Raw genomic sequence first — 11,989 nt, forward strand, 5'->3', positions numbered from 1 at the left:
AACTGCTGGAGGGTGGAGGGGAGAACACTTGCTTTTTTGTTGTTGTTGTTGTTGTTGTTCGATATTTAAACGAATATTTTAAGAAAAAAAATTAAATAAAATATTTCATGAAATTAAAAAAAAAAAAAAATCCACTGACATATGTGTATGGGAAACTGTAAAACCAAGAAGAACACCAGACCCTCGTTTTTTTTTGTTTTTTGTTTTACTTCGGTTGTCCCCCACCGGACAGATGACGGTGAAACATAAACCGGAAGCGGCTGGGCAAAGAGTTTTGGGGAGTAAACTGGACAGCCATTGCAGTGTCGTGGCTCAGTAACAAAAACACGAAAGAAGGAGAGGAAGACCTGACGCTCTCGCAGGCTTCTCGTTTATCTGAGCGGGTGACTATTTACATGACTCACTAGAGCGATCCGCACTTCGGTAAATAAAAAAATCAATCTACGCCTGAACAAAAAACGGGTAAGTCGTCCGGTTTTATGTTTGATATCAGAAACGAAGTCTTAACGCGGAACGGAGCATCTCCGGCTGCTAACGTTGCTACGTTAGCATCGGCTAAACTCTTTTTTTTTTTTTTTTTTTTAATTATCAACGTGCCTCGAGCTATCAAACTTTAATTCCCTGTGTTTTTTTTTTTGTTGTTGTTTTTTTTTAAAACACCCCGTACGAAAAAAAAAACATAAATAAAATCGATAAAAATCGCGGTATCACAGATTCGCCGGTGTCTCGAGTGTTTCTCCGGCTAGCTGTGAACCGGTTCACCTCTCGATGCAACGTCGCCTTACTAACACGAGAATATGACACGTAGCTCCTGGCTTCCTGCTAGCCGGCCTCACCCTCACCTTTTCAAATTAACCTCCACGTCAAAGCTTGATATATAATTTTATTGTTATTCTGACATTTTGGGGCCTTTTTTTTTTTCTCCTCTTTTTTTTCCTTTTTTTTTTTTTTTTCTCTTTTTTTTTTTTTTTTTTTGTGGGAGTATTTGTTTCCCAACGCGGAACCTGTTGGAGACAGGTCCTTCATGTCACGTTAACCGCTCAAGGTTTAGGTGCTCCCGACTTCCACTGCTACGTTTGACGGTGGTTGGACTTTTGTTGACAGCCGAGTCAAAGCGCATCCATTTGTGTTTACAATCAGGAGACCGGACCATCTTCAAGGGAGAACACGTGTCTTGTTCTGTATGATCAGAGATCAAGAGTGAGTGGAAGGAAGCAATAACAGTGGTTGCTGTCGTTCAGTAGGTGGATAATGAAAGGAGAGCTGTCCAAAATGGATAGCTCGGTTATTCTCCCAAGTTAAATAATCCCTGAAATTTGGACGTAAACGCTTATCGACTCCTCTCAGGTGCCTCAGTGACGATGAGTTAACTCTGAAGGCAAATTTGTAATGTTGTAAATTCTCGTTGATCAGTTCGCAGGTTAAATAAACAACGACGACATCAGATCCCTTGAAAACAGATTCTGATTTCTGCTTTCAGGAAGGCTTTTTTTTTTTTTTTGCTTTGTCTGCAGAATATTTTAAACTCGCACGTCTGCATTAGTATGACACCATGTCTGCCTGTGGTTGTGTTGTCAGTTACCGTCCAAAGTGTTTCGCATTCACTGCTGGATCACGCCACACGTGGGACCATCAAGGCTGCAAGTCCAGCCCACCGTGTCGAGGCAGGTACGGAGGCACACGGGTCTGGGCCGAGGCAGCGGCTGACGTGTAGTCCGGCTTGTGTTTTCTGTATTTGCGCGGCCTTGACCTTTGCCTACCTTATACTTTAGCACCGGAGTTGTTTGCGTGTTAGGTAATTAGAGGCCAGAGGTCGACACCAGTTTGCCTCGCTCCGATGCCGCCGTATCTATTGCGGAGAAAACGATAGGAAATGAAATGAAGCTGAAAGCAGAGTGCGTGTCGGAGGTTGCAAACATCATGGTTTCATTTGGCTACCACTTCGCTTTATGGAGAGGAAGTTCGGGTTTCTTTTACGTCTCCCCCGTATTTCCATGACCGTAGCACCGCAAATTTCACCACAGTGTCCCTTAAAAGATGGATATAGTTGTGTGTGTGTGTGAGAACTAGAGGGACAAATGAACAATATAATAGCCTTTTTTTTTTTTTTTTTTTTAATTCTTTTTTTGAATTGCAGAAGCAACAAGCTGTCGCACGTCAGGCAGGGAGCTGTTGATTTCACACAGTTACAGCAAACACTGTCCCGGATCCATTTTTGCTTTGATTGAAACACAATCTGGCTGGTTTATCTTTTGAAAGGCTTCATTTCCAAGGCTCTCGCAGATGGATTGTGTTGAACAAATCACTCAACGTCGTCTCTCGAGGAACTGTCAGATTGTATGTGATTAGAGCTCCGAATCTCCTGTCCTGCTGTCCAAAGGCTCCGACTGCAACGAGCTAACCAGCGGCTGTAGAAACCCACTCGTTGATCTTATCAACAGTTGCTAGTATCTATCTGATAGGTTGATGCCGACTGCATATTCATGGAGATGAGCGCTGGCACCTTTCACGAGGGTTATGGTGAGGAGTACTAATCGGTTCTTATTGCTCTCACCGTCCGTGTCCCGTTATTTAACGCCGCTTAAATGCGTTTTGGTTCCTCTCTCGGTGTTTACGTACGCATATTTTTTAGATCTAAATGTTATGAAGTGAAGAACAGTCACTGTTGAAACTGTGCTCGCGTCCTCGCTGATATCTTCTTTTACGACAAATAGTAATCTCAACGAAGCAGCCCAGATTTGTCTGCATGCTGCGCATTGAAATCTGAGTTTAACCTTTCGTTTGCATCCAGTGTTTTCCATGGAGGTTTTCCAGGTTTGCTGTGCCTTTTTAAGTGCTGCAGTGTAAACTCGCTGAACCTCAATATTTTGTTCGTCCTGTGGATGAAGTCAAAATCGGCTCCAAATAGCCAGAGAGAAAACAAAAGAGGAAACGGCACAGCACCAGACGACTTGCGATGTGCTTTTAATTTCGATCACTCACCATGTTTTATTAATGGCTGTTAAAATGGCAGCTGAAGTGACACATTGCAGCAGTTTTGTTTCTCCTTCTGCGCGTATTCACGTCTTCTTTCTCCTGTTTTGTCCCGTTTTTGTTGTTTTGCAGGATTCAACAGCTCCGGATATGTCATTCCTATTTGATTGGATTTATAACGGTTTCAATAGCGTACTACAGTTTCTAGGTGAGTACTGGTGATCAGACACACTTCACTGGCGGTAAACATGAATTCAATGTTGAAAAAAAGAACAATACGATTTCGGCAAACCATTTCGACCCGCTGTGTAATTTTAGCTGTTTAATCGGGATATGTTGCCGTCTTGGTGTGAAACGCAAAGCTGTTAAAAATGTTATTGCGGTGAACAGAGTTGAAGATTTGAGAGAGGATTTGCCGGGAGTACAGTTTGACTAATATCTTAAGCCATTGCAAGAAAAACCTAATCATCGTTTACAGCTACCGATTTACATTCTTACAAGTTCTTACGAGCGCTCGGCGAAAAGCGGGGCCGCGGCTGCTGTGCACAATAGTGGGCTTTGTGCCCTAGACATCCGTCCCTTGTTGTGATAGAAGTTCATCGGAAGAAGCAAGAGTTTCCCCCTGAAGTGTTTGTTTACTTCGGGCCCACAAGAGAGAAATCTGGAACGCAAACACCCCCGAAGGCTCAGCGGGACCCCGCTGCGTACCTGCTGATCCACACTACAGCACTTCATATGATTGAACATTTTCAGCAAAGTCGCCCTCCTCGGCTAATCCCCTCGTCAGGCAAAAAGCCTCGGTTGAATTCATATTCAAAGACACCACAAGGCCAATTTGGACAGTGCCCAGTTCGTAACGTAGTCCATGTGGTCATAAAATGATTGAATTACCGTCATCATTGTCCACCTTTCTTCTTTCTTTCTTTGTTTTTTTTAATGCTTCTGTGGGGCGCTTGAATGTTCCTTTATGGTTCCTCGGTTAGAGCACGAACACAAGACCCAGTTGGTCCCGCTGGGGCCCTCACGCGGCGCTCGCGGTCCTATAAAGTGGCTCGGCTAAAAAGGATCCATCAAATGTGATACGCCGTGTCAACATGAAAGGCGCACGACGCGAATGTTCTCGGAAAGATGACACGAATTTCCATCCCCGGCTTTTTTTTTTTTTTTTTCTCATGTCCGTCAGTGACAGAAGTGTCCATCTGAAATTAGTTTGAAAATCTTGCGCGCGCCGGCTCGTCCTCTCCCCGGAGCGCGCTGCTCCAGTTTCTGTGTTCGAGCTGCTGGTTTGAAGCGGCCGTTCCCGTTCTCCCTGTTAGACAGGTCGCGTGGCGCTGCCGTGAGTAACGACGATGATGACGTCCGGCAGAGGTGACTCAGTCGGAAATCGTACAAATCCACCGGGCATCGCTTCTTTTGCCGACTCGGGGAGGTAAACACAACGCCTCGTCATCTCATCAAGAAAGTTGAGAAAGGAGCGGCCTCCGTTCGCGCCCCTCGGGCTCGTCGGTGTTCCCGTTTTGAAAGACGTGACGCAACACGAGTAAAATGCTGTCAGTTTTTATTTAAATTTGGAAGTCTTCATTTTTTTTTTTTGACTGAGAACAGTTTTTATGAATAAAATATGATTGTCAAATCTCTGTGGAATTACAAATCGAGTTTCTTACTTCAAACTGCGAGAACGCAGCTTAATTTCAGCAAAGTCGGTTTCGCTTTTCTTTTCTTTTTTTTTTTTTTTTTTTTTTTTTGTGGTTGATTTGAGGTTCAAGGTGTGAAGTAAGAGAATAAAGGTGGGGAAAAAAAATCAGCAGGTGGAGCTCAGCCACTTGTGCACGGCTTCATTTGCGCTTCAAAGAATCTCTTTTGTATGCGTGAATTACATATCCATTGCATTCCTCTCGGGACAAGTCTGAGCTCGGCAACTAATTTGTCAACTCAGCTGTCGCCTGTATTCTTTAAAGATGATTTTCTGTCCCTTAAAACGGTGCAATGAGATGCAGCCGCCCAGAAAGATTTCCCGTGTCCAGACTTCTGTTCTGAAATGCTTCTGGCTTTGTTTCAGGACTGTACAAGAAATCCGGCAAGTTAGTATTTCTTGGCCTGGACAATGCTGGCAAAACGACGCTACTGCACATGCTCAAAGATGACAGATTGGGACAGCATGTGCCAACTTTACACCCAAGTGAGTTGCTGTCACACACACACACACACACACACACACACACACGGACGCACGCACACACACACACACACGCACGTCCACACATGCTCCCTCAGTTATGTGTTCGAAAGACTATAAGCAAACACGTTCAAGCAGATTATTCAGACATTTCCCACATTTGTTTATCACACTTTTAAACACAACCACTGTTGAATGGCAACAAACTCCTGTGTGTAGTGCGACCTTGTATATAATCTGGTTTTCAGTCATGCTTTGCTTTTAAATTCACGAAACTAACGCGAAGGAGTAACTTGTGCGTCTCGATCTCTCTCCTCTCCAGCCTCAGAAGAGCTGACGATTGCTGGCATGACTTTCACCACCTTTGACCTTGGAGGCCACGCACAAGGTGTGTGTGTGTGTGTTTTAATGTTGGTTTTTTTTGTGTTTTTTTTGTGCAACACATCGAGGAAATTCTACAATCCTCTCTTGTTGGCACGAGGCCAAAACCTGCGCGTAACACAAGTTGATCAATCGGACCGTTTGTGTTTGTGTTTGTTCACGCAGCCCGCAGAGTGTGGAAAAACTACCTCCCGGCCATTAACGGCATCGTCTTCCTTGTGGATTGCGCAGATCACATAAGATTGAATGAATCAAAAGCAGAACTCAATGTAAGTATCTCCCCGCCCGCCCGGCTACCCATCGCCTGGTTCAGGACAACCATAAACGTAAAAAGAGTATCAGAGGGACCGGCTTGTTTTTTGTTTTTTTTCCCGCGCGTGTATAATCACCTTAAAGATAATAAAAAAAAATGAAAGCCACATGGTAACGCCTCATCGACCCTCTCAGGCATTAATGACAGACGAGACCATCGGAAACGTGCCTATCCTGATCCTGGGCAACAAGATCGACAGAACGGAGGCCATCAGCGAGGAGAGGCTGAGGGAACTGTTTGGATTGTACGGACAGACGACAGGCAAGGTGAGTAGGAGCATCACGGTGTGTGTTCTGCTCACAAAAGTGAATAAAACACTTTTTTTTTTTTTTTTAAATGGACGTCACTGGCTTTGCTGGGTGGAGAATTCTCTTTGCATTAAGCGAAGTTAAAGAGCAACTTCTCATCTTTTTTTTTTTTTAATGTTCTTTATTAATTAAGTTCATTTGAAGCTCGAACTCGCTCTTGATTTCCCGCAAAGTGCCCACAACACAAGTTTACTTCTCTGTTGAAATGACAGTATCTTTTGTTTAATTTTTTTTTTTTTTAACGTAAGAATTATTTGTTTAGAGAACGGAATTACTCTTATTTTTCCCGGGGGAAAAAAAAGGGGATCCTGTTAGCGGAATAAATTGCATATTTTGCGAATTCGAAACCGTGAATCGATCTAATTGTTGTTGTTGTTGTTGTTTTTCCCCCCTCCTCAGGGCAACATAGCCATGAAGGAGCTGAACACGAGACCACTGGAGGTGTTCATGTGCAGCGTGATGAAGAGGCAGGGCTACGGCGAGGGCTTCCGCTGGCTCTCCCAGTACATCGACTAAAGCGGCCCAGCCCCGTAACACAACGACATCACCACCACCTCCACCACCACCTCCACCACCTCCACCACCACCACCACCACCACCATCGGGGGGAGGGGGGGGGCGCGCGCGCGCTAAAATCCGACCACTCGAGACGCCCACCGACGCCACCAGTACCGTCATACTCAGCCCCCATGTTTGGTTAATCAAGTCTGCCTCCACCCTCAGAGAAACCAGTACAACTTTGATCCCAATAGACTTTTATTGGTCGAACATTTGGTTCCGCACTTACAGCATTCATACCTCTACGTACACACACACACACACGCGCACACACACACACACACACACACAAACACACACACATTTGTTCCCATCTCTCTTTCTTATTCAAAGAGAGTAACATGGCATTGGTTTCCACAGCAAAGGGTGTTCAAATTCAACCGGATGAGTCTTTTCTATATTGTGTCTGTCGTTTGCTGCCCTCTCTCCTTCCCTTCCTGCCATCTGTTGGGTGTGATGATAGATGCATTATAACTGTAAATCTGTACATGATTCCATCGATATATCAACAATCCCCGACGCCTATTCCCCCTCTTCAACTCATTTTGAGCCGCGAGGGAGAGCAACGTAGTTGTATACATTGCAGTACACTTTTTTAACAGTAAAGACATTCATTCAACATTGTATTTAATCACAGCCTTTTGGTTTGTCCTGGTTTTTTTTTTTTTTTTTTAACATTGTTTCAATAAGATGTGGCCACGTATACAGCCCTCACTATAGACGTGCGGCTGTTTCACCCATTTATAAAAATGGACCAGTGCATTTATCTTAGCGTAACGAGAATTAGATCCATTTCTTTAGGTTACCTGGAAGTTGAAATACTTTTATTTCCAGGCTTCTGTCTCGAGGGGAACAGTAGCGGTGAAGGGATCCAAATAAGTCGGCGGGCTCCCTTATTAAAGAGAAGCACGGGGTGGTATTGTAACTAATGGGAGGAGATTATTATTGTTTTTTTTTTGTTTTTTGTTTTTTTAATAGAAAATAATCCTGGCTATAACTCTGGCAAGGTTTGATGAAATCGTGTAGATAGCACAAAGGTCAGATGATGCAAAGAATACTATTTAAGTGAATAAACCTTCACAATAAAACGGCCTGACGATAACATGCAGTAAGAGACGGAGGGTGGAAGAAACAGACGGTCGTAACACCTCGTCGCCGTCAACGTTAGAAGGAGTCCGTTCCACAGACGTATTTTCGAGCTCAGACCTTTTTACAGGGTGAATCTAGTGACCAAGTGAAGACGCAGTCCCGCAGCGGGAATGGGTAGATAGGCCGAAGGCACCTCTAAGAAAGGGACCATATATATATATATATATGAAATGTACATGAACATCGTACATGGATTTTGTATTCATAAGCGGTATCCTTTGATCTATGTGCATTACCAGAAACTATTATGCATGCCTTGTTCTTTTGATTTTTAATGAGCATTACTCCAGAGAGTACAACGGGAGGGAAGAAGATGCCAAAATTTACAATGAGAGACGACTGTCAATGTTTTTGTTTTGTTTTTTTGTTTTGTTTTTTTGTTTTTTAAAGAAAACAATGGATTTGCGCCTAATACACACTTTTTCTGTCCCTTTGTGTCTCTTTCATTCCCTCATGACTACGTGATGAGCTGTTCCAACAAGGGTGGGACTTGCTGTTGTTTGCATCATAAAAAAAATGTAATAAATGTTTGCAATGAATAACAGGCTTTAACATTGATCCCTAATGCAGATTTTTTTTTTTTTTTTTTTTGGTGTGGGTGGGAAGGGGGGGTCAATTTTCTTGAGTGAGATCAGTCGTGGAAGGAGTATTTAGTTCCTTTAATCAAAAAAAATTACAATCCAACTTGTTATGATATACAGGTCCTGCTTAAAAACAATCTTGTTTAAGAAGAGTATCAACAAAAAGTACTCCAGGTATTAAACCAACAGTATATACATATACGTGTATGATATTGTCAAGTTTGTTCATATTGATGCATTAATGCGTAACATCAGTCTGAAGTCCAGGGGTTTCCCATCTAAATCCCTTCATTGGGTCATAAAATAGATCTTTAGGGGGGGGGGGGATGATTAATTAGATTGGGAGAAGAAAAATCCAATATGTATTCAGGTTTTGGACTGTTCATTGATCTTGGCTTTTGTCGTGATAAGTTTGACCTTTTAGGCCTCAAACAAACAGAGAAGTCAGGAGGGGACGTCGGTCTCGAGGGAAATCGCTCTAAATTAAACAGACATGGCGTTTTTGTAACAAGGCGGAACAAAATGGTAACTACTGGTGTAATCTGCACTGTTTTAGAGGCATGTTATATTTGGTATGTTTTTCTTCATGTTAAATTTTGATATGAAAACTCAACCTGTAACAAAGAAAACCTTGGCAAGTGAATGTCGTGGAATAAAACGTCCTATATTTCCTCCCAAAATGTAGAAAGAAAAAGTAACTTCAAATAAATTAAAAGTACCTCCACATGTCGTTTAAGCATCGTGAGTAAATGTACTAAGCTGCTTTCCACCGCTGTGTGAGAAGACCATCTCTAATCCTCTTAATTCAACGGCTGAGTTGTTCACATTAAACAGTTTTGTCTGTGAAAGAAGTTAGCTCTATTGCTTCATTAAAAAAAAACAAAAAAACAACAACACTGTACAGTGGCACCACTAGGTGGCGCGCACGACATGAAAAAATAAGCTGCGAGTGCTTACATAGATAACAGAGGATCATACTTCTTATAAATAACAAAAACAAAAATTGCCATTTACAGCAAAAGAAGTAAAAGCTGAGAGGAGTTCTTTTCAATCACACATAATGAACAGGTGCGCCTGACTGGATCACATCATTCATTTTATCTCAATAATTAATATCGTCAGTTTTCGAAAGCATCCCAATTATGATGTCCCAGCCGGTCGAAGGATATTATTGAGTTTCCAAAAATCCCTTTAAAAAAAAGAAAAAAAAACATAATGTAAGTAATTCAGTTGAAATAAAATCCTTCTAGGTGCATCAGGTTGTCTTGCAAAATGTAAGAATAGTTTGCTGGACGGGAAGTTTATTAAATACATGAATATTCTTTTCACATCGTCCTCAGGGTTTGCTTTTCCAGCAACAAAAACTTGTGAATACGGTAATAGCGAACGGCCCACTATCAACACCTAAATGTTGGAGGTTCCTTGAATGCACCACAAGGTTAGGGCTTTTGACTATTGTCCCTGCTCCCAGTTGTAGCGTCACCTGAGGACTTCCTCCGCAGCGGAGTGCTCACGAGTCTCTCCAAATTGACTTTCACACGGCACCGAATCGAAGGATGGAAAGATGATGAATCAGTCGAACCCACTCCACCAGCAAACACATTTTCAACACAGTCACTTTCAGCCTCAATAATGTTTGTTTAAAAATGTCCTTGAAAAGAGATTCAGCCTGCGACGCCAAGCACAGTCAGACTCAGACATAATCTAATGCATGATGGGGGACACGGTTAGTGGCTCAGTCATTGAGTTCTACCTTTTCCAGTAAAAAAACAAGCAAACACTAAAACAAGTAAAAACACCTAATACTGGTTAAAAAAAAAAAAAAAAAAAATGAAGGAAGGAAGGAAATTCAAACACACACACACATCAAACTGTATTGTAGCACAGCCATCAGGAAATCGTCTGCGTCATCAGTTTGCTTTATCAGCTCAAGATGAAATGTTGGAGATAAGACGGCGACATTTTCTCTTTGATTAAGTTCTCGTGGGAACTTGCACATCATGTTTTTGATTATCATTATTATTTTTGGACCTCACAGCAAAACATGAACTAATCTACAATCTGCCTTACACAACGATACCTTTAATGTACCTTTAATATGGACTTTTCTGTGTCTAAGTGGATTTCCCTACTCATTACAATATCAGGTACAGTATGTCTTGTCTCTTTAAACCCTTAACCAGCTTTCTTCTACTCTTAGTCTTTAATACACTTTAGTTCTAATAGATGATTTAACTTCTTATAGATATATACATACATAAACCTTCCTGAAAATCACATGGATAAATAATAAAGGTTTCTGCTGTTTGAATTTGCCAGCCGTTCGAGCAACAGAGAGGAGCAGACAGACATTTATATTTGTTTGTATGAAAATGTCACAGGTTTTAAAGCCAAATATCAAAGAGGGAGGTTTGTGACTGAAACACAGTCCACCGAAACATTGTGCATAAAAAGCACATTCAGTTTTATTTTTTTCAATGTGTAAACTATGCTGTAGTCAAGGCAACATAGTGGTAGGTAAAAAAAAAAAAAAAAAAACGCGAGTAAGTAGAAATCCAAATCAATACCATTATATGTAGTACTTGAACCTGACATAAAGAATTCTTCCTCACGGAGCTGAAGCCCTCACACTTCCAATTTGTAGATCGAATGCTGTACGAGTGCAGCTCTATTCAGAAGAAGTCATTATTATAAATCAAGTCTAAGTACAAATTCAATTTATTCTTTTGGTGTCAGAAACAGTGAGTTGCTGGAGATCCTCAAAGTCTCAGAGGACGCTGAAACTAAAAAGCAAGCAACATTATACCCAAGAATTCATCCAGATCATCTCAGTCCCCTTTAAAAAAAAACTTTGGTTTAATTTAAGGAAAGTGGCTGCAGCATAGAAACCCAAAAATATTTACATGAGGAACAGGCTAAAATTTCAGAAAGAAGCAAAAGATGCTTGTGAGGAAAAACTGGAAACATTTATTAAAGGTCACGAAGCTCAAAGCATATCTTTTATTCAACTTTGACTTTGGCGGTTGAGTAATGTGGCTCAACATTTTATTGTTCGTTGGTATTGTTTGTTCTTAAAAGTCACTCAAATATACTTTTTTTTTTTTCAAATTTTCTTCACCTCAGTTGATGTGTTTTGATTAAATTGCATTCACATAGCTAGAATAAGTCACAGTTCAAAGGGGTCGAATAGTTTTCTCGCTGAATTTCTTCTGTTGCATTGTGTGTCTCTTTCACTTTCCCCTAAAGTCAACAGTCTGGTAAATATCTTTGAAAGTGAAGGTAGCACATTCACACACACTGCAAAAACATTGGAAGCTATTTATAGTTGGATCTGGGGAGGTGAAGGGGGGGTGGACACGTCCTTCACAGCTGCTGTGAACAATGCTGTGTGCCACACACACACACACACACACACACACACACACACACACGCACACACACACACGCACACGCACACGAACATACAGGGACCTCATCTGTTAGGGACTGACATACAAACTTGCATACATGTGTGGGCACCTAGACTCAAACACATGCACATGAATACACA

The 11,989-nt window shown here is 41.8% G+C and overlaps 1 protein-coding gene across 1 annotated transcript; it reads left to right on the plus strand.

The window, feature by feature from the left end:
* Nucleotides 1-223: 223 nt before the first annotated feature.
* Nucleotides 224-8,287, plus strand: sar1b (secretion associated, Ras related GTPase 1B). The gene is made up of 7 exons (XM_069174867.1): nt 224-462; nt 3,106-3,181; nt 5,033-5,152; nt 5,472-5,537; nt 5,696-5,799; nt 5,978-6,109; nt 6,551-8,287. The coding sequence occupies exons 2-7, from the start codon at nt 3,124-3,126 to the stop codon at nt 6,665-6,667; spliced, it is 597 nt and encodes a 198-aa protein (XP_069030968.1). The 5' UTR covers nt 224-462; nt 3,106-3,123; the 3' UTR covers nt 6,668-8,287.
* Nucleotides 8,288-11,989: the final 3,702 nt, after the last annotated feature.

Source organism: Embiotoca jacksoni, unplaced genomic scaffold (genome assembly GCF_022577435.1).
Source record: "Embiotoca jacksoni isolate LCO1_2020_lvr unplaced genomic scaffold, fEmbJac1.0.p SCAF_62, whole genome shotgun sequence".
Taxonomy (NCBI): Eukaryota; Metazoa; Chordata; class Actinopteri; family Embiotocidae; genus Embiotoca; species Embiotoca jacksoni.